The sequence below is a fragment of the Ahaetulla prasina genome, chromosome 6 (assembly GCF_028640845.1).
Source record: "Ahaetulla prasina isolate Xishuangbanna chromosome 6, ASM2864084v1, whole genome shotgun sequence".
Taxonomy (NCBI): domain Eukaryota; kingdom Metazoa; phylum Chordata; class Lepidosauria; order Squamata; family Colubridae; genus Ahaetulla; species Ahaetulla prasina.
Genome location: NC_080544.1, coordinates 78,802,676 through 78,826,408, shown reverse-complemented (window position 1 = coordinate 78,826,408; position 23,733 = coordinate 78,802,676). Strand labels below are relative to the sequence as shown.

Sequence of the window (23,733 nt, the reverse complement as noted above, 5' to 3'; positions counted from 1 at the left end):
AAGCATATATATAAGTATGAGTATGTAATAACTATATTAATTGGATATAACGAAAGGAAACAATAAGACAGGAATGGTAGGCACGCTTGTGCTCTTATGCACACCCCTTACAGACCTCTTAGAAATGGGGTGAGGTCAATAGTAGACAATTTTTGGTTGAAGCTTTGGGGATTATGGGAAGAGACCACAAAGTCAGGTAGTTTATTCCAAGCCTTAACAACTCTGTTACTGAAGTCATATTTTCTGCAATCAAGATTGGAGCAGTTAACATTAAGCTTAAATCTATTGTGTGCTCGTGTATTGTTGCAATTGAAGCTGAAGTAGTCTTCGACAGGAAGTAACTTCCTTTGAATTAAATAGGACTTACTTATGAATAAATATGGTATGTGTGAAACCTGACTCCTAGTCCTCCTCTTCTCTCAGAGATTTAGGGTTTTCTGGGAACAAGAATAACTGTGGAATTATGTGACATAAAACTGAACTTGACAATAATAAAAACAGCCAAGATTAAAACTACACATAAGCCAAGACTCTGAATTGTATGTACCTGAATGCTCAATCTTTCTGAAAACTGAACCATCCAGATGAGTCAGATTTATTTATTTATTGCAGGACATTACAATTTCATTATTTTAAATAAGTTTTATAAAATAATACAAACTTTGAAAACATTGTAATATCTTTAGCTCTAGAATAGCCTAAAGCAAACAGATTATAATCAAATTAAATTCATATTAAATATTAAATGAAGTTGATTATGCTTAAGAGTAAAATCACATAACAGCTATAAAATAAACAAAGACCATAGAAAATAATTTTCATGGAATTAGTCCTTTTGTTGTAAAAGACTCCCAATGAAGTCCTAGAGTAAAGGCTTTTATGGATCAAAACTATTCAGGTAAGTTAATACTTGAACAATGTAACAAATAATGTAATTCAGAAATTTTTAAAATCAACTATTTTTATGGTAAAAGAAGTTGGAGGCGAGCAGAAATGGCAAATGTCGGTGCCCAAAAATGTCTGAAACCTAGTAAATATTTGAAAACATAAAATATCATATACAGAAATGAAAAGAGAAGCCCATAAAGGTAGCATCAAATGGTGATAGTGGCATTAGGAAAAGGAAAATTGAATATGAACTAATGTTAAGAAAGAATGCTGAGCATAATAAAAGGGACTCCTTTAGATATATTCAAAAGAAAAGAAAAGAAATGTGTATACCAGCTGCTCAATTAAGATGACAAAATGCTAATGCTAACAAACAAAACTCAGAGCCACTTAACTCCTACTTTGATCCGGTCTTAAACAACAAAGTTTTCTACCAGGAAAATGTGAACAGCAGAACTGAGAAGAAGGACTGAAGTTTGAGATGGATAGAAACGGAGTTGCAGAACATGTTGTTTCTTTGAATAATTTAAATTGCCAAGATCAAAGGAACCCACTTCTAGGATAATAAAAATACTTGTTTATAATCCAGATGAATAAACTCTTATGTATTATTTTTGAGAAATTTTGGAGAACTGCAGAATGGTGATCACAGAAAGGATAGTGTACTATTGTCTTCACTTTCAAAAGGAAGGTATAGCAAACTACATACCAATCAACAAGCATCAAAAGATTCTGGATCATAAAGTGTTCAGTATGCAAAATCCTTGACAACAATATGGTAAATCATCTAAGTCAGAGGGATTTATTATTCTAGCAAGGTTGTTTTTCTCATTTTCTGTTTAAGTTACTTCTTAATAATTTGTGGGAATGCTACAAATATATCTTGACTTTAGTAAAACATTTGATCTTTTAAAGCTAGCTAGTTAAATGTATGCTGGATGCATAACAATTTAGTAGATATATACATGATTAAAAATCATAGAAGCTCATCAATAATTCCTTATCAATCTGGAGAGAGAGAGACAAAGTGGGGTGCTATGAGGAGCAGCTCTAAGGCCTCTATTGTATAATACTTTCATTAATAACTTGGATGAATGGATAGATGGAAGTCTTATCAAATGTATAGTTGAAAAAACAAAACAAATAGAAAACCTAATACTAAAAATAAAATTCAAAATTATTTTGATAAATTAAAGAAATGGGTTGAAAGTATTAGAATGAAATTTAAGAAAGATAAGTCAAAAATCAATCAAACTGTATAAAATGTTTATGTGTGTTCCTGGCTTGATATGGTACCTGTGTAAAAAAAAAATTGAAACAGTAGCTGTATGCAAATAGAACATTAAACCAGCAATGTAATGTTCTGAGCAAAAAATAGGCAATACTATTTTAGACACATTAACACAAGTATAATTTCCACATCACAGGAGTAACTGTTTCAATTTATTCTGCTTTCATCATGATTCATGCAGCTCTTATCTATTGTATATGGTTCTGGGCATGACTTTACAAAAATTGAAAGTTTCATAAAAGGGTAATGAGGATAATCAGGGAAACAGATCAAGAGCCTATGAAGAGATATAGGAAGAGTGTTTATATTTAGCCTTAAAAAAGATGACTAGGGTGAAATATGATAGCATTCTTCAAATATCATGAAGGATGTCAAATAGAAGATCAAAGCGTTTTTCCACCTCATGTCAATTGTTTTTTTTAATAACTGTTGTAAAACTGTTATAATTATAAGAGCAGTTTGACATGGAGCCAATTTTTTGAGACCATGATGGGCTCTTCACAGGATGTGCTTTGACAGTCACTATTCGTGAATGCCTGAATTTCAATTTCTGCATTGAGCAATGCCCAAAAGAGCAATGCCCAACTCTTTTATTCTTAGGAATTTATGTGAAAACATTCAAAGCTCATTTCAAAGATTTCTTCACTAAAGGTTAAGAGACAAGATATTAGTTTGGGTTTTATAATAATGAATTAACTTACAAAATATTTCCTGATTCTTTCACTCCTTTCAGCCCTTGCAAAGTCTTTCTAGAAGGTTAATTGAATCCTCCTAAAGTGGAAAAAGAGGGAGACATAATACAAAAATCAGGCAAGGCTTTGCTCAGCTTTGTTCTTTTCTCCACCATGTCTCATCCTACATTCTTAATGAGAAAACTCCAAATGCAGTTTTTATGCAGAAGTAGATAGATACATCTTTACACTGGTTGTGTAAATTATTGCATATTTTTCATTTGAGAACTTTATGAAATACATTTAGCATCTAAAAATTGTTGCTACAAATAGCAGTCCCAGTGCCAAATATGTCCTCAAAGAGGCAAATCATTCCAGAACAAAGAAATTGTCAGACTTTAAAGACAACTAATTTTATTTCATTTTTGCAAGGTCCAAAGGAATCAGGATTAAAGTTTGTTCTAAGCAGATAAGATAAAGCAGTGTGGTCAAAGGTTAATGGCCTAACTTACATTACCATATATGGATTCTAATGCAAGTGATAACTGATTATTTAGAATGCTACAGTACTAATGGCAGAGATATCCTCACAAAGACACATTTACTATACTTTCACTGTTTATGGATTTTTTTCCTGCTTGCTTCTGGCCAGTGGTGGGATTCAGCCAGTTCGCACCACTTCGGGAGAACCGGTTGCTAACTTTCTGAGCAGTTTGGCAAACTTATTGTTGAAAGAAATCATTAGGGCAGAGAACCGGTTGTTAAATTAGTTGAATCCCACCACTGCTTCTGGCCCATATCACTGAATTAACTAATACTGCATTATTGATCACTAGTTCAGAAGCCCTCTCAGGACCGGCATTTCTCTTCCTAAATTTCTTGTCTGAAACATTTGCCTGATATGTAACATTATTAGAAAAAAAAGCTAAGACTTAAGATGTGCTTCTTATATACTGGACCTATACAGCTTGGGAGCAGGGTACTGAATAGATTTCCTCTCCTTTTGCAGACCTGTATAATTACTAAAGGCAGGTAGGTTCTGATACATGGCCATGTAGTTTTGAAGTTATATAAATCTGGGGTTCCTATCCTCACTTTTAAATATAGATTTTATTAAAAGTTTTTTTCAAAAAACATAACTAATACACACTAATACAAAGCAAAATAAACAAAAGAAAAAGTACAAAAAGAGAAAATGTGCAAAAAGAGAAAATGAAAGAAATAGAAAAAAGCTTCTGATTCTTTCTGCAGCAAAAATATAATTTTATTTACAGTATTAGCACTTTATGATTAAAAATAAGTCTTTTTTTCCCATTAACCATTTTTTTCCTTATCAAACCCACAAATCATCAGTGTATTTTTTTTCTATTTCATAGAAAAAAGTCTATTTCCAGCCAAACATGAACATAGTTTTTTTTCTCTCTAATAAAAGAGGTTATTTAACCATCTTTGTATCTTTCCATCTCTTTACCAGTTATTCTTCCATTATGGGTAGTGTTTCTTAGACTATATAATTGTTTTGCTGTGATTATCATGTATAAAAACAAAGTTCTATGACTTTTTCTATTTTTTTCTATAGTTAGTCCCAAAAGAAAGCTTTCTGATTCTAATTCTACATAAACCTTTAAAATCTTCTGGATTAATATATCCATTTGTATCCAATTTTAAAGTTTTTTTTAGATGCCCATTAAACTTGATAAAATATCCCTTCATATGATGCCTCACCCTTCATCCTATTCTCTAAGGTGTTCTCACTCTTGAATATTGAGTCTTCCCCCACTATGTCTTTAAACATCTATTGAACTAATTCTTCATTCAAGATTTCCTTGGGTGAATATTATGCATGAAAGTTTTTATATTCCATTTCTTTCCTCCTTTTTAATCAGTATGTTTTATATTGTTTTAAGTTACTAATTTTGCCATTGTATTTTAATAGTATTTATTTTAATTTGTAAAGCTCACATTTCAACAAGTATTATTATATTTTGCCCTTAATGTAATTGATGCCTTCTGAGTGATTCTGTCTGAAAGCTCACAGTGATACCATCACACAATATAAAATTTTACAGAAAGATGAAAAAGAAAGCTATAAAGATGGGTGGGGGCTATTTTTTTCTTTAAAAATATATAATAAAAGTTACAGGCATCTTAAAAGGAGGCACTACTTGTTGCCTTATTTTTTCATATGTATATAAACACAACTATATAATATTGTTTTATTGAAATTATGTGTATATGTGTGTGTGTGTGTGTTATATAAAATTGCAGGACAATACAAATAAAAAAATAATTCATACTGAAAACCTCTGATCAGAATGAAGAACAAATTTGCCTTAAAGCAGTTTTGAATTCAAGAATGAGAGAGAAAAAAGTAATCAAGAATTTCAGAAAGGCAGAAAATTATTAACTGTGTTGTTAATGTAAAACAGGATCCTTTATTACATTCCCGTGGAAGGATACATGTTCAAATTCCAGCTTCAATACATAAACCAAATTCAATGCTATCGTAGAATATAGACCTCAAATTGTTTTGATATTAAACAGCATTTGGAGTCACAATGTCATATCAAAAATATTTGCAACAATATATTGGCAAATTCTAGAAACAGATACATATTTAATCTCTTTAGAAAACAATAGGGGGATTTTGAGTTCCTAGGCTGTATTACGATTAGATTACTACATGAATTTTTTATTGTCCTCCGTTGCTATCTATTATAATGAGCAAGAAAGATCCTAAAGTTATACATAAAAAGTAAAACTAATATGATGTTTCATAGCCTAGGGTTATCCCAAATCTTTCATATATCACTGATACACCTCTAATCTTTAAAGTAAAGCAAGAAGGAATAAATTTTGAATTTATTGAGGTATGCATATTTTATGGTTCACTGTGAATGAATAGACCGTTGCCATTTTCAGCAGCAATTCTAAAGACTTATCAAAAATAAGTTCTCAATTTACAGGAGTTATATATTTCTGAGTTTTGCTTCTTTAGAAATGATTGTTCATCCATCTTGTTTCAAGGGAAGTGCTAAAATATAGCCTTTATTTCAATTCTGAACAGTTTCCTTCATAAGAAATATGTTTACTCCTGTCAGAAATATAATCTGTTTTCATACTCAAAATTGCTATCTATCATTCTACCTTTGAAAAGCATGTTTCATACTTTTCCTATAGCCTATCTAAAGCTTATAAAATTGCACTTTGCACCCTTATAAGACTAAGAATAAGGACACTGTAAATTGCTGTTGTGAAGATTGAGATTCTTGAAAACACACATTGTGCTGGAGGAAATAGTTATGAATGGCAGGCTTGCTTTGTATTTAATCAAGGTTCACTTATCTTAAAGGGCCTATTTACACAGAAGCTGTGGGTGTGTGAGTTAAGAAAGAGAGTTAAAAAATAAAACTCACGAAAGTAGCGTGACAAAGCCTACAAAACAAAGCTGTCTAAAAACAAACCGTCCGTTTGATGAACAGCATTTCTATAAGTAAAATAAAATTTAAAAAATCGGTGCTAGCCGCCCTACCGGTCCTGTTGGAAAGGTACCTGTCATACATCAAGGATCCGGACTCACCTGCCTGCCGCAGCCACTTCGTAGTTGGATTTCCTCGCAGATCCACTTTCTGAACTAAGCCTTGGAAACTACTACCGTATACAGGAGAACACCTGCAGGCAGTCACCCTCCCTCGTATCGCTGTTGACTGACAGCTATACAAATCAGTCTCCTTGTCTTCCCGGCAGTAGGAGGCGGGTTTATAGCACAAACATCGCCGTTACAAAGGACTCGGGAGGAGAGCTGCTAGGGATCAAATTCCACTCGTAATTATCCTCGGGGAAACGAAACTAATTAAATTTCATGGGTGTTCTGAGCTGGTTACGGGTCTGATGAATTTTCGACGGGTAGCTTTTACCTGGTTCATTTATTGCGCAAAAAGTAATGTGATTTTAAAAGTTTACAGAGATCGAGACTCCCTGTCTTAGAACACCTTTCCCCAGTTCGATAACCCCCAAGATATTAGAGCATTACAATTCCTACAATCTCCAACAGTCATAGACAGTGGCTGTCGTGGCTGGGGATTTGGAAACTGCGCTCCTTCAGTCTGAGTAGATCTTAAGGAAATGTAGTTCTAATGGGAGCTGAGTTGACTACAATAATTCCTTGTACAAATTCACTATGGTTCTGTTAAAAAACAAGTTGCATTCACATTTTACTATTCCTTATAGTTTGGCTTTGGTTTGGTTACTGCATGAATCCAACCATTATGATTTGTAAACTTGGTATTGTAACTTTATGTGCAAAAATGAGTGATTCACTCATTTATACCATGAGTAAACAAATGAGCATGATGTGAATTAAGCCCACAAAATCTACTGATATGTAGATAATTTTCTTTGGGAACTATTTAATCATTTTCTTAATCATATTAAGTCCTTGGATGGGAATTTCTGGAAGCTGGTTTCAAATTCCAGCTTGCAATAATTAGAAATGGTAGTTGTCAAAGTTCAAAGAGTAAGAATAATGTTCAATAACGCTCTGTGCTTGACTAAAACACTATGTTGAACTAAGATAAAGTAGCAATACAAGCAATCTGCCTGACTGCTCTTTGGAAGGCCAGATCCTGAAGATGAAACTGAAATACTTTGGCCGCCTAATGGGAAGGAAGGACTCAATGGAGAAGAGCCTAATGCTGGGAAAAATTGAGGGCAAAAGAAGAAAGGGGCGACAGAGAACGAGGTGGCTGGATGGAGTCACTGAAGTAGTAGGTATGAGCTTAAATGGACTCCAGAGGATGGTAGAGGACAGGAAGGCCTGGAGGAACGTTGTCCATGGGGTCGCGATGGGTCGGAAACAACTTCGCAACTAACAACAACAAGCAATCTCATAAAAATACTGAGTAGCTTAATGTGTTGTGGAAACAGTAATTCAGATGGTGGGTTCAGTCCCATTAAAGGCTCTCAGATAATTTTGCAATCTCAGATTTTGATGAGGTCTGGAGATAATAATAGTAATAATAATTGATTAAATTTATGTCACACCCAACTACAAATGACTGTGAGATGGAAGTTCAGCCATAATGATGATGGTAATATGGTGGTAAGGATATAAAACATTATCCACTATAAAAGAAGTCTGCATACACTTGCAGTCATGACAGGCAGTAAAGCAATTTGCTCCAACTGAATGCTTTCCAAATATATTTGACTACAATTTATTTTTATTTATTTATAATCGAATTTGTATACCGCCCTTCTCCCAAAGGACTCAGGGCGGTTAACAGCCAGTTTAAAAAACACAATATAATACAAGTTAAAAACATTATAAAATGAATATAATTTATGGCCGAAATACTAAAAACTAACAATAACAATAAAACTAAACGCCCATAACCCTCTTATCACAATCCACCTTCAATCCTGCAACTGCTAAAGTGTTGGGACCTTATCTTATTATCTAACTCCCGGCCTATTCCATTTGTTAAATATTTAGAGCAAATTTAGAGTAATGTTAAGGGTTGGACAGATCCACTTTCTAATGTATTTTCAACCATGAAAGTTCACTGGATAAACCTATCTTACATGGTGGTTTTGGGGAAAAATAGAAGTGGGTGCTGTGTATAGTATTTTGAGCTCCTAATGAAAAAATTATTTAATAAATAAAGCTTGGGAAATCAAGAACTGAAAAAACAGATGTTAATCTAAGAAAAATTGTATACTTATATTCACATCATACCAAAGAGCCAAATCATAGCTAAGATAAAGACAAAATTCTGTGAATTGGTGTGGTTAAATTATGTCTTACGCTGCATGAGTTTCTCACACAAACATGTCCAATGATTGAGGCTGATTGGCAAGTACTAAATGTGTGAGATGAATGCATCAGAATCACAAACTATTATTGCAGTGTTTGACATTTTGATTCACACAAATCTTTTCCAGCCCTCCTTTGTAAGGAATAACCTGACATGGAAGTCGTTTACAGGTAATCCTCGATTACAGCAGTTCATTTAATCACCATTCAAAGTTACAATGGCACTGAAAAAAGTGATATATAACCATTTTTCACACTTATGTCTGTTGCAGCATCCCCCATGGTCACATGATTTACATTACATTTTACATTACATTTTACATTCAGCTTGACAACTGAATCACATTTATAACGGTTGTGGTATCCCGCATTCATGTGGGCTCCCCTTTTGTGACCTTCTGACAAGCAAAGTCAATCGGTAAACCAGATTCACTTAACCACATTACTAATTTAAGAACTGCAGTGATTCACTTAACAAATGGGGCAAGAAAAGTCGTAAAATGGGGCAAACTTCACCTAACAAATTTTTCACTTAACAATGTAAATTTTGGGCTCAATTGTGGTCCTAGGTTGAGGACCCGCTGTATTCATCCCTCCTTTCTAAACATGCTTTCTGGAGGAACTGCCAACAAGAAGCATAACCCAGTCAACTGCTAATCCAGTCATAGGTCCTTACCAATATTCTCAGCACTTGAGCATATTTGTCTTTTCAGTTCTGATATTTTTAAAGAGAATCCTGTCTCTCCAAATGTTGTTTAGTGTGCATACTGAATTTCGTTAGTAGAACTGCATGCAACTCTTATGTACTGTGATATGATTAGCCTGCTAGGAAACAGCACAGGTTTGAAGTATCAGAAGTCGTTTATAGTGACGTATTCCTGCATTGAACACATGTGACAATCGTACAGAGAGACAACTGGGAATAATTTGAAAAAAAGCTACTGCATCACTGGTGCAAACTTACAAAACATACAACATATATGAATTAGGAAATAAACTCCGCCCAGTTCAGCGCAGGACGTAGGTAGAATTGAAGTTTCAAAAGTAAAGCGCTGTGTATGACAGCGAGTTGTTAATAATATGACATATGCAAATTATCTAATATGAAGTTCTCCGCGGAAAGCAATCAATCTACAGAATGAAGTACAAGTATGGAAGAAACACGAATCTCCTTTGTGGGAAATTTGGCTCAAACGAGCCACCGTCCATGAGTTTCCTGACGGCTAGGAAAAGGGGTGGGGACAGCGAAGGGTCGAAACGGAGCTGGCGGGAGACTCGGCAGAGTTAAGGATGGCTGACCAGGGGCTCGAAATGGCTTCCATGATTCCAGCCCTCCGGGAACTGGGCAGGTCTGTGAGGCTGAAAGTCAAAAGTACTTCATCCTTTTGCTGCTTGCCTTCAGGCTCTTTCTGAATCGCTGTATTTACAATATGTTATCAAGTTTTCTCCCCAGGAGCTCGAGATGCTCCGTTTCATCATTATTTGTCTTTCTTGGGTCGTGTGGAACTGCAATTCAGAGACTGGCAAAAGTGGGGAGGTGAACAATTCTTGAACAGAACTGTAAATCCAAAAAAACCGTTGCTGTTATTTTTTCCTAGCCTAGAAAAACATTGTGCTAATATTTTAATTAATGGGAATTGAAGTTATGAATTACTATACCTTTTGTTTGCTTTTACTACACAATAGATATACTTTACAGCATATGTACACTCTTATCTCACATCCTTGTTTTATTTTCCTTAATGAGCAAAAATGATAAATGTGGCACTACCCAACTTTCTGGGAATTTAGTACATTGGAAGGCCTGATGAGACTTTAGAAAGAGTGCAGAGAAGAGCAACAAAGATTATTATGGGACTGGAGGCTAAAATATAGGAAGAATGGTTGTGGGAATTGGGTATATCTAGTTTAATAAAAGAAGGATTAGGGGTGACATGATAGCAGTGTTCCAATATCTAAGTGGCTGCCAAATAAAAGAGATCAACCTATTCTCCAAAGCATTAGAAGAAGGCAATCAATGGATAGAAACTATACAAGGAGAGAAGTGACCTAGAACAAAGGAGAAATTTTTTGACAATTAACAATCAACGGAGCAGAACTACAACTTGCCTGCAGAAGTTGTAGTGGTCCAACACTGAATGTTTTTAAGAAGAGATCGGACAACCATTTGTTTGAAATGATATAGGATTTCTTGCTCCAGTAGGAGGTTGGATTAGAAGACCTCCAAGGTTCTTTCCAATTCTGTTATTCAGTTTGGGATGGATTTTTGAGGGTGTTATGCCGGTCACTAGCCTATGAAAGTATGTTATATGATGGATAAATATATGGCTAGAGATCTTATACTTTCTGAATCGCTTTTTAGAATAACTTTAGAGGTCAATTAAATGTGAATAAAGTGCTATTCTCAATTGAGCACATATACATAGGAAGTGGCAGAAAAAAGTGAAATGCACAATCTAATTAATACACTAACAATTCTAATTGTATGTAAGTACTCATTCACAAAATCATTGATAATTGTAGCATACTTCACATTGGTAGCTTGGTTCCATCTCTTATTGAATAATATGCTTTTGATATGTTTCACAAGTTACTTAAGATTTTGATACCCTGAACAAATTGCTGTCGATTGAAAATTCATTTTCTAAAAATACAACTTCTTTTCCCAAGAGAAAAATTATACAATGCTTGAAATTCAGCATTTTAATAACTGCAATGTTTTAAATAGTTCATGTTGTACTTTTTATTTGTTTACTACATGTGCAAACAATTTAACAATATACAGTTGTATGTGTGTGTGTGTGTGTGTGTATACACACACACAGAGTATATATACAGTGTGTGTATGTGTATATGTATGTATATATGTATGCATATGTGTGTGTGTGTATATATATATATACACACATACACACATACAGAGTATATATACAATGAGTGTGTGTGTGTGTGTGTGTGTGTGTGTGTATTGTGTGTATTTGTTTTCTGAGGTTTTCGTGGGTGTTTGTATGTAGGTCTTTGGTTATTCGGGTTTTCTCCTGCGTAAAATTGGAAGTGTCTTGGAGACGCTTCGACGAAGTCTCATTCGTCATCTTCAGGCTTCAACTTCGTGCTTCTGGGAGCAATGTGTGATTGCAGCTGTTTCTTCCTTTTTAACTGCTAGTGGGGGTTTGAACTGATTGGGTGGGAGCTTGGCTGTGTTCTGATTGGATGGGGTTTTTTTTGGTGCTCTGATTGGATGGGGGTGTGACCTACATATATATATATAAATATATATATATATATATATATATATATATGTGCTTCCTGATCAGTGTGGGTTTGGGTGTGCTTTCTGGGTGGATGTGTGGTGGTGACATCCTGTGTGGACCTCGTGAGTGTGGGTCTGGTGTCATTCCTCGTGTTAGGGACACGTTTGTCAATAAGGGCAGGTTTCCAAATGGCTGGTAGGCGGGAGGTATCATCTCGTTTGTTCATGCTGTGTGGGCGTTTTTCTATCTCGATGGCTTCTCTGATTATTCTGTTGTTAAAGTGTTCAGTTTTGGCGATAGTTCTGGTCTTTTTAAAGTCAATATCGTGTCCTGTGACTTTAAAGTGTTGGACCAGGGAAGAAGTTGGTTCCTCTTTTTTTTGAATGAGTTCTTGTGTTCTTCAATGCGTGCACTTATTCTTCTGTTGGTTTGTCCAATGTATGTGGTGGGGCAGGCGGTGCATGGGATTTCATATACTCCTTGATTTTCTAACTCAATTTTGTCTTTGGGGTTTCTTAGGATGGTGGATATTTTTTGGTTTGTGCAGAATGCTGTCTTGATGTTATGTTTGTGGAGGATCTTGCTGATTCTGTCTGTGGTGCCTTTTATATATGGGAGGAGGGCTGTGCCATTTTCTTGCTCTCTGTCTTGGGTTTTAGTGGGGGGTTCTTTTTGGATTAGTTTGGTAATCTTATTTCTCTGGAATCCATTGATGTTAATCGTTTGTGAGAGTGTGTAGTTCGGTTTTAGGTGTTGTTCGTCAGCTAAGCATTTTGTTCTAGAGATGAGTGTCTTGGCTACGGAGTTGATCTGTGCTGGGTGAAAATGCTTAGCTGACGAACAACACCTAAAACCGAACTACACACTCTCACAAACGCATTAACATCCAATGGATTCCAGAGAAATAAGATTACCAAACTAATCCAAAAAGAACCCCCCACTAAAACCCAAGACAGAGAGCAAGAAAATGGCACAGCCCTCCCATATATAAAAGGCACCACAGACAGAATCAGCAAGATCCTCCACAAACATAACATCAAGACAGCATTCTGCACAAACCAAAAATATCCACCATCCTAAGAAACCCCAAAGACAAAATTGAGTTAGAAAATCAAGGAGTATATGAACCATGCACCGCCTGCCCCACCACATACATCGGACAAACCAACAGAAGAATAAGTGCACGATTGAAGAACACAAGAACTCATTCAAAAAGAGGAACTAACTTCTTCCTGGTCCAACACTTTAAAGTCACAGGACACGATATTGACTTTAAAAAGACCAGAACTATCGCCAAAACTGAACACTTTAACAACAGAATAATCAGAGAAGCCATCGAGATAGAAAAACGCCCACACAGCATGAACAAACGAGACGATACCTCCCGCCTACCAGCCATTTGAAACCTGCCTTATTGACAAACGTGTCCCTAACACGAGGAATGACACCAGACCCACACTCACGAGGTCCACACAGGATGTCACCACCACACATCCACCCAGAAGCACACCCAAACCCACACTGATCAGGAAGCACGACCAAGGACCAGAAGCCAGACCGCAGCTGCAACATTAGCCATTTCAAACCCTGCAATCCATACATGCAGCAGACTGACACCCACTACGAAGATGTAGCACGACCACGAACACGAAGCCAAACAGCAGCAGTGCAGCTCACCAGCTCAGATCCCCCTGCAACTCAGACTAATTTGAGCACAACCAAGCCCCCACCCAAACAGGACACACCCCAGCCAATCAGAGCACAAAAACCCACATCCAATCAGAGCACAGCCAAGCTCCCACCCAATCAGTTCAAACCCCACTAGCAGTTAAAAGGAAGAAACAGCTGCAATCACACATTGCTCCCAGAAGCACGGTTGAAGCCTGAAGATGACGAATGAGACTTCGTCAAACGTCGCCAAGACACTTCCAATTTTACGGGAGAAACCCGAATAACCAAAGACCTACATATATATATATATATATATATATATATATATATATATATATATATATATATATATATATATATATATATATATAGAATAGAATAGAATAGAATAGAATAGAATAGAATAGAATAGAATAGAATAGAACAGAATTTTTTCTTGGCCAAGTGTGATTGGACACACAAGAAATTTGTCTTGGTGCATATGCTCTCAGTGTACATAAAAGAAAAGATATGTTCATTAAGGTATAACATTTACAACACAAATGATGGTCAATATATCAATATAAATCATAAGGATTGCCAGCAACAAAGTTACAGTCATACAGTCATAAGTGGAAAGAGATTGGTGATGGGAACTATGAGAAGATTAATAGTAGTGCAGATTCAGTAAATAGTTTGACAGTGTTGAGGGAATTATTTGTTTAGCAGAGTGATGGCCTTCGGGAAAAAACTGTTCTTGTGTCTAGTTGTTCTGGTGTGCAGTTCTCTATAGCGTCGTTTTGAGGGTAGGAGTTGAAACAGTTTATGTCCTGGATGTGAGGGATCTGTAAATATTTTCACGGCCCTCTTCTTGATTTGTGCAGTATACAGGTCCTCAATGGAAGGCAGGTTGGTAGCAATTATTTTTTCTGCAGTTCTAATTATCCTCTGAAGTCTGTGTCTTTCTTGTTGGGTTGCAGAACCGAACCAGACAGTTATAGAAGTGCAAATGACAGATTCAATAATTCCTCTGTAGAACTGAATCAGCAGCTCCTTGGGCAGTTGAGCTTACTGAGTTGGCGCAGAAAGAACATTCTTTATTGTCCTTTTTTGATGATGTTTTTGATGTTAGCTCTCCATTTTAGATCTTGCGATATAATAGAACCTAGAAATGTAAAGGTTTCTACTGTTGATATTGTGTTGTCTAGTATTGTGAGAGGTGGAAGTATGGAAGGGTTTCTCCTAAAGTCTACCACCATTTCTACGGTTTTGAGTGTGTTCAGTTCCAGATTGTTTTGGTTGCACCACCAGGCTAGTCGACCTCTCGTCTATATGCGGATTCGTCATTGTCTTGAATGAGACCAATCACTGTTGTGTCATCTGCAAACTTCAGTAGCTTAACAAATGGATCGTTGGAGATGCAATCATTGGTATACAGAGAGAAGAGAAGTGGGGAGAGCACACAGCCTTGGGGGGCCCCTGTGCTAATTGTACAGGTATTTGATGTGATCTTGCTTAGCTTCACCTGCTGCTTCCTGTTTGTTAGGAAGCTTGTGATCCACTTACAAGTCTGTTCCGGTACCTGTAGCTGGTGTAGCTTAGTTAGAAGAGTGTCTGGAATGATGGTATTGAATGATGAACTAAAGTCTACAAAGAGGACCCTTGCATAGGTCTTTGGAGACTCAAGATGTCGGATGTAGTGCAGAGCCATATTAACAGCATCATCTGTTGATCTATTTGCTCGATATGCAAATTGCAAGGGGTCTAACAGCGGATCTGTGATGGTTTTCAAGTAGGAAAGCACTAGCCTTTCAAAGGTTTTCATGACTACAGATGTTAAAGCAACTGGTCTGTGGTCATTCAGTTCCTTGATGGTGGGCTTCTTCGGCACTGGGATGATGGTAGAGCGTTTGAAGCAAGAAGGAACATAGCACATCTCTAGTGATTTATTGAAAATATGGGTGAAGATGGGGGCCAATTGTTCAGCACAGACTTTTAAGCAAGAAGGAGTTATCTTGTCTGGGCCTGGAGCTTTTCCTGGCTTTTGTCTGTGAAATAGGTCCTGCACTTCCTTTTCTGTGATCACTAGGGGTTGTGAACCCAATGAAATGGGGTCAGTTGTAGGAGGCTTGGCTCTTGTTGGTGTATCTGAGATGGGGGTTGTGGAGATAGGTGGCTGTAGTTTCCTTTCAAACCTGCAGTAAAACTCATTCAGGTCATCTGCCAGTTGTTGATTACCTTCAGCCTGGGAAGGAGGTTTGCCATAGCCGGTGATATTTTTAAGAGTTTTCCACATGTTTGCTGGTTCATTTGCTGAAAACTGATTCTTTAGCTTTTCAGAGTAGCTTCTTTTTGCTGCTCTGATCTCCCTTGTTAGTGCATTTCTGACCTGATTGTACAGCATTTTATCACCTTTTCTGTAGGCTTCCTCTTTGGAATGTCGTAGCTGCTTAAGTTTAGGTGTGAACCAAGGTTTGTTGTTACTGTATATTCGCAAGTTCCTTGTAGGTACACATAGGTCTTCACAGAAGCTGACATATGATGTTACAGTATCTGTGAGTTCATCCAGGTGTATCTTCAAAAATATTCCAATCAGTGCAGTCAAAGCATGCCTGTAGCTTTAATTTTGAGTCCTCCGTCCAGGTCTTCACTGATTTAATTGTTGGTTTTGTGGTTTTAAGTCTTTGCCTGTAAGCAGGTACAAGGTGAATCATGCAATGATCAGAGTGTCCTACAGCTGCACGTGGTAAAGACTGATAAGCATCTTTTAGTGTTGTGTAGCAATGGTCTAGAGTATTCTTGCCTCTGGTGGGACAACTGACATGCTGAAAGTATTTTGGTAGCTCTTTCCTTAAGTTTGCCTTGTTTAGATCTCCCAAAACAATGGCCAGTGAATAAGGGTGTTTGGCTTCAGCCTCCATGATTTGGTCAGCTAGAGTTCGTAATGCCTTGTTTACACAGGCTTGTGTGGGACATAAACAGCAATTAGAAGAAATGAGGAAAATTCACGAGGCGAATAGTATGGTTTGCAGTTGATAATTAAAGTCTCCAAATTGTTGTCACAGAATTTGTAAATTATTTTAAAATCTTGACACCAGTTGTTGTTAATATATAGGCATAAGCCTCCTCCTTTCTTTTTACCAGATGTTTCTGTAATCCTGTCTGATTGTTCAATCTGAAACTCTGGAATATTCAGGCTGCTATCTTCAATTGATTCATTTAACCAGGTTTCAGAGAAGCATAGGACTGCTTAATTGCGAAAATCAGAATAGTATTTGTTTAAGAGAAGTATTTCTTATCTTATTTACAAGTGAGCATATATTTGTTAGGAAAATTGAAGGCAGAGGAGTTTTAATTTTAATTAATTTTTAATTAATTTTTATCTTGTATTATATTTGTATTTTTATCGGGCTGTAAACCGCCCTGAGTCCTTCGGGAGATAGGGCGGTATAAAAATTTGATTAAATAAATAAATTAATTAATTAATTAATGCGATTTCTTAATCTGTTTAAGATCCCAGCTCGTTTACCTCTCTTCCTTCGCTTCCGTTGTTTGGTTTTCTAGTAATCCATGGCTCTGTGGGAATTGCCTCCTCCTGTGTTAGAATCTCTTCCGTGTTTGTAAAGACAGGCGGTGGTGAGATCAAAGAAAGCTGCTCCTTAAAGAAATGTTGCTTAATTTTTAGCAGATGGTCTCGTGAGTAGGAAATCTGTAGTGAGTCACAGAGAACAATTAGAAATAAAGAAACCATTAGAGAGTATTTCACCAAGGCAGCCTTCGTCGGCGCCATCTTGAAATAAATAAATAAATACATACATACATACATACATACATACATACATACATACATACATACATACATATATATATATTTGTGTGTGTTAATTATATATATTACTATTATTCTGGTCTGTGACCATAATAAAAACTGGATTTGATTTTATGCATTTCAGTATAAGAGGTAACTTTTTTGATAACGTAACTTTTAAATGCATCTTTATTTCAGTGCTACACCAGAAGAATATAATACCGTGGTACAGAAGCCAAGACAAATACTCTGCCAGTTCATTGATCGAATTCTTGTGGACGTAGATGTTGGTGAGTAAAGTTAGTAAATGGACTAGATTTAAAAAACTCAAACTATGTGTGATTTCTGCTACATGTTATTTCAACCTTAAATTATGGTCATGGACAAAATCTCTAACATTAGACAGTCTTATTATTCATTCATACCGCAGAGGGAAAGAACTAGATAAAAATATTCTTTGTTGCAAAATGAAATATTAACTTTCACCTTAAGGAAAATAATTCTTAGATAGGGATTGATTAAAATATAATTAAGTCATTTTTGGTTAGTCTAGTTATGCTTTGTTGGGTCATGGTAGTTTGATAGAAGCACTCCCTACAGATAGTCCTCACTTAATGACCATTCTTTCAGTGATTGTTTGAAATTACAATGGTATTGCACAAAGGGATTTATGACCCATGCCTGGAATTACATGGTCACACGATTGCAATCTGGGCACTTCACAAATTGTTTGCACTTATGATTGGTTACCAAGCACCCTGTGATCATGTGATCTCCATTTGCAATCTTCCCAATCAGTTTTCCTAGAAAGTCATTGAGGAAGCTGGCAAGGAAGGCCACAAGCCATTGCTGCCTGCCTAAAGGGCTCCCTCTTGTCTGGGTACTGACTCAAAAAGGTCTGTCCTGAAATCCAAACAGGATTTTGCCATGGAGTGTTAGCAGCATTGGGCCCTAGAGAAAAGAGCAAAAGGGCTGCCTGTCAGAGAGATTCAACCCCAGAGGGATTCAGTGTGGGGCTGATTCCTTCCAGCAGGTAGCTCTTTTGCTCTACCCACTTAGCAACCTGGGAGATTGCTTAACAATCGCAACTCCAGGTACCAGTTGTTGATCGAAACAGTCACATGATATCTTGCTAAATAAGCACTTCATGCAGTGACCAAAATTTCTGGTCTCAATTGTGATTGTAAGTCAAGGACTACCTGTATTTTATTTTCCTGTATGACTTCTTTGAGGAAGAAAGAAGAAAGGAAGCAGTATAGCATACATGAGAAACAAAACATTTACCTTCAAGGAATTCCTTTGTAATTGTACAGATTTCTTATAGAGTTCCAAGAAATGTTACATATTTCTTGAAATAGGAAATAGGTTTTGAACTTCCTGTTTCGATTATGCTATCTTTTTAGTGGCTCTGGAACTTATGAAGAAGACTGAATCTCAGCCAAGTTCTGTAATGCTGCTTGACTTTATTCTTCATATCATGAAATCATCTCCACTTGTGTTTGTAAATGGAACTGGACCTAATCAGCAAAATGACACAGATTCCAGCTGTATTGGTAAGTTTATTGAAACATATCTATTGGATCTATAATTCAACAAATTATAGCAGAAATGTGAATTATATATTTTATATCAGGTCATAAACAAAAATTTATCTGAAAAAATGCACTCTTCTTTAATCTCATATATACTTTGAAATGATTGATATCTTTCTAGAACCTCAAGTTAAATGCATTTTATAAATATTAATATCCAAGTTTGCACAAATGGACTTCCTTTGCTTACCTTATATCTATTTCCAATTTCTCTTAGAAATTCCTTAATTTTCTAGAATGAATATGAATTACAAATGAATGGAAAGGGAAATAGCACAATTAATTGAGCTACCAGATATTATCTGCAAAAATCCAAATAATCAATAGGTGGCAGCAAGAAGATTTAAAAAGAAACTCTCTTACCCTTGAATTTTTTAGTCTTAATTAATATTATGATCATAATGTTTTCTTTTTTCTTTTCTTTAGAATTCAGCAATTGGATAATAGCAAGACTTTTGAGAATTGCTGCTAGTCCAAACTGCCACATTTTACATGAGAACATTAGTAATGTCATTTGTTCTTTACTCTGCCTTTTCAAAGTCAAGAACTGTGTCTTGTTTAACTTGGCAACAAAAGAACTCCTGTATCTTCTTCAAGATCTGATTTCAATCCATGAAAAAACTATAGAAAAGATTTTGACATGGCCTGCGGTTGTGAGCAGATTTTCTTGCGATTCCACTGTAAATCTGGGCAATTTAAGTTCTGTCCAACTACAGTTAAATGGAATGAATAATGTAGAATGCTTGGAAACAACTTCAATAAGGATTCTTACTCATATAGTTTCTTACATGTTTTTCAAACCACAAGATATTATCCTTTTTGGAATAGGGTGTTCCCTTTTGGACTACGGTAGTCCTAAAGTTAAAATTTTGAGTATGGTATTTTTAACAGAACTCCTAGAACTTGGAGGACTTCCAGAAGATCTAGCCAATAATTTCTTCTCATTTCTATTTGGAATTTTGCAATCCATTCCTGTAATGGATTCTACAAAGCTGGAATTATATGAAGAACCACTCTTAATATTAGTGAGAACTTTATTTCCTTTTCAAATTAATTCTCATGAGACTTTTGAACCTATTTATCTAAACATATTACTGGAAAAACTTCATTCATTGTTTGAAGCTGATGTGCTCAGGTTTCTCCAGTCTATGAAGATAAAAGAAGTATTATGTCACATACTACAGTATTTCTTGATGTATGTGCCAGCTGGATATGAATCTGCTGTTCCGGTTAGAAAGACTTCTATTAACAACATTTGCAGATTTTTCATCTCAGCAATTGGATGCCAGGTAGAACAAGAAGTAAGTGTTATTAGGTTAACAAAGGTTTGCCACAAAATGCTGACAAATTAAGAGAGAATTATTTTGAGGAAATTATTAGATTTAGTGTTAAGTAGAAGCTCATTTTCTCCTAAGGCTAATGCCATCAGGTTTTGTGGCAGTAGCTTCTGCTTTCTGTTCCAACACAAGCAAGAATAACTTAAACATTTTAGTGGTCTAAATTCATGAGTTTACAGTGTAATTTCAGTATAGGATACCAATTTAGTAGAGTTTATAATTGATTGGTACATATTTATTTTAAAATTTTAAAGTGAATAAACCTGTTTACCTACATAATCCAGTAATTACAAGGAAGTATATATGATATTTTTATGTCCTTTTAATCCTATTTAAATATGAATTTTATGAAGATGTTATATAGTATAATTTCTTCTTTTTGATTAAGTATCTGCTGAGTCCACTCTATGTAGTGCTGAAGACTGTGACAGCAGAAATCATCCAGGAGCTGCAGTGTAGCTGTTATCCAGAGACTTCCAATACTGATGGGGGAAGTAGTAGCAGTAGTGAGGATGTCCCACAAAAAAGGCTTCGTTTATGTCTATCCTTAAAACATCCTAAAAAATTGTCAGCGCCACCAAAGTAAGTAATTGGTAGCTTTTAAGAACCAATCTTATTTTTGGATCTATTTTGAATATGCTTCTTGTGTCCAGTTCCTTCCGAATCTTAATACTGTTCTCTAAGATGTTTGTCATGCCCTCTAGAGTATATGTAGATTTGATTAACATAGTTTCTAATCTCTCATTCAAGTCTTTATAAATAGTTGTACAAAGGTCTGTTGTACACTTCTTGGTATCTCCCAGTTTGGTGTACCCTTGTTACATACAATTTTTCAGTTGACTGTATTTTCATCTAATAGTAACATAGTTAAGTTCACATTTTGCATCTTCTCTACTAGGATTTTAGGACACTATCAAATGCTTGTTGAAGTTAAGATGTAACTACTGTATTTCGATGGTCAAATAAACTCATCACTACCAAAAGGAAGATAAAATTGCTTTGGCAAGAGCTATTCTTGATAAACTGTTGTTGGTTCATTCCAAGCAATGCATTTGTTTTTAAATACTCACAAACTGCTTAATTGTTAACATTTCTGTAAAATTTATTTTGTATTAACTTTAAAAGAAATACATTTCATACTTTTAAAGTACCTTTGTTATATTTCAGTTTCTTATTCCAGAGTTCTTGAAAAATAACTAATATTTTAACGTTAACCTGGATCATCTAAATCATATTCTAATACTGACAATAATTCAGATTTTTGGACGTCGCTAATGCATCTGGATAAAACTGCTTAATTAAGAAACTGCTTAATTTTGTTTGTATGTAAAATCCAGATTCCAACTGCAGGAACTCAGATTACTTGAGATTTGAATGGTAGTGCTTTGATTTAAAGTATTAGCATCTATAATTGTCCTTGGAAATCCAGTTTGTTGTGGTGGTTAAGGCATCAGGCTAAAAACCAGGTAACGTGAGTTGTAGTTCTACATGAAGCATAAAGCCAGCTAAATGACATTGGGTCAATCACTCTCAGCCCTGTGAAGAATGCAATGGTAAACCACTTCTGAAAAACCTTGCCAAGAAAACTGCAGGGACTTGTCTGGTTGTCACCAGGAGTCAAAAACTGACTCAAAGGAAGCAATAACATAAAAATCCTTAACTGCTCCAGGTCAAAATTTTATCTCTGTCTCAACTTTTTCTTAATGCATCCTGGAGCTTTTACTGTAAGAAATACAATAGAACAATGGCTAAAATAGAGCCAAGCTCCTATCATGATTTCTGAGGAGTCACACAATAACTTTCTAATTCTGCCCAGTTTTTTTTCTCACATGTATTCCATTAAGAGGGACACAGTGGCTCAATGGCTAAGACGCTGAGCTTGTTGATCAAAAGGTTGGAAGTTCAGTGGTTTGAATCCCTAGTGCTGCATAACGGGGTGAGCTCCCGTTACTTGTCCCAGCTTCTGCCAACCTAGCAGTTTGAAAGCACGTAAAAAATGCAAATAGAAAAATAGGGACTGCCTTTGGTGGGAAGGTAACAGCATTCCATGCGCCTTTGGCATTTAGTCATGCCGGCCACATGACCACAGAGACATCTTCGGACAGTGCTGGCTCTTCGGCTTTTCAACAGAGATGAACACCGCTCCCTAGAGTCAGGAACAACTAGCACATATGTACAAGGGGAACCTTTACCTTATTTCATAAAGAAACAAAAACTAAATATACTTAAAGGTAAATCTAAAAATCAGGATAATTAATGCCACCATTCTTATATACATTATAGGGTTACATAAGATTGTCTGATATTAATACGTATATTTTGTTTCCTTAAACATGTTTCTTTCAAAATGAAAGATTTAAAACAGTCTTCATCTAGTTTCACTATTTCCAGATATTTTATTTCACTTTTAGTTTCACAGTAAACTTACCACAAAATGGTCTAAAATGGTATCTAAAATGTTGATTCATAGGCCCCATATCATGAACATGAAAATGAAGAGCAAGTTGTGGAATTTGATATGCCAGAAAGCAGACTCGCTGTTGTCGCTTTTGGAGCAAGACAACCTTCCGGTGGAAGTTCTGCAAATTGTAGAAGGAATTGCTTTAATAGCTCAACTGGCCACAATGTGTACAGTCCATTCTAGAGACGATTTCAACAGGTAAAAGAATTCAAGTCAGTTTCTACTTTATTTGAGCTTTACAAAAACATCTGAAGATATTTCTGAAATTGTTTTTGTAAATAGCCACATGCTATTGCTTCAGTTAAGCTTTGAAAAAAAAATAGCATCGAGTTATAATAGCAATGGTCTTACCAACTACTAGGGGCTCTCTAGAAACTTGCCTACTACTTACTGCTAGGCCAGCAATTCATTTTGGAAATGAGCATGATGTGGCAGTGATCTTCCTTCTGTGGTGTCAAGAAATGTATAACTTGATAGAAATAGTGTTTTTAAAGATCTTGATGAACTGTAGATTTGATTGGGTTGTTTGCTGAGTCAAATAGTTTTTGAACTCCATTTCTGAAAAATGAAAATTTTTAAACTCTTTCAGTGACCAGTATTATTTATTTCTTCTTAACAGAGTAGATCATCAAGTTGCTCATGTGTGTAATTTATATAGTCATGAAAATGGTAATGCTTCAGAATCAAGGGAACACATCCAGTTAATATGGATTTCTTCAGAATTTATTATGAGAGCAATTAGAGTTTGTTGGAAGCTTCTGGATCCTGCATCACTGGTAACTGACCTGGAGCCAGTGATTCAAAAAGTGGTGAAAATAATTGATGCCTTTCTTTATATGCAAGGTGAGATATCTTTTTAAAACACCTTAAAAAGCAAAAATAGCCATACTGATGATGGAAATAGGGCAGTTTACTGCAGCTGCTTTTGCAAAATATTTGCATGGTATTGAATTTCCAAGACCATCATGC

The 23,733-nt window shown here is 35.8% G+C and overlaps 2 protein-coding genes across 6 annotated transcripts in view; one reads left to right on the top strand and one right to left on the bottom strand.

Moving 5' to 3' along the window:
- The window catches only part of PLS1 (plastin 1), a 74,408-nt gene extending 67,839 nt beyond the window's left edge, over positions 1-6,569 (bottom strand). For both annotated transcript variants that reach the window (XM_058188476.1, XM_058188475.1), the window contains exons 1-2: positions 6,431-6,569; positions 2,881-2,950 (exon numbers count right to left, since the gene is read on the bottom strand). The gene's annotated coding sequence lies outside the window, so the exon portion shown is untranslated. The remainder of the gene's footprint in view (positions 1-2,880; positions 2,951-6,430) is intronic.
- Positions 6,570-9,899: 3,330 nt separating this feature from the next.
- Positions 9,900-23,733, top strand: part of ATR (ATR serine/threonine kinase) — a 66,777-nt gene continuing 52,943 nt past the window's right edge. For 2 of the 4 annotated variants that reach the window (XM_058188306.1, XM_058188304.1), the window contains exons 1-7: positions 10,055-10,202; positions 17,573-17,664; positions 18,778-18,927; positions 19,393-20,267; positions 20,692-20,885; positions 22,774-22,962; positions 23,384-23,607. In XM_058188306.1, coding sequence (XP_058044289.1) covers positions 10,096-10,202; positions 17,573-17,664; positions 18,778-18,927; positions 19,393-20,267; positions 20,692-20,885; positions 22,774-22,962; positions 23,384-23,607 — 1,831 coding nt within the window. In that variant the 5' untranslated portion in view covers positions 10,055-10,095. The other 2 variants (XM_058188305.1, XM_058188307.1) reach the window with 2 other exon arrangements.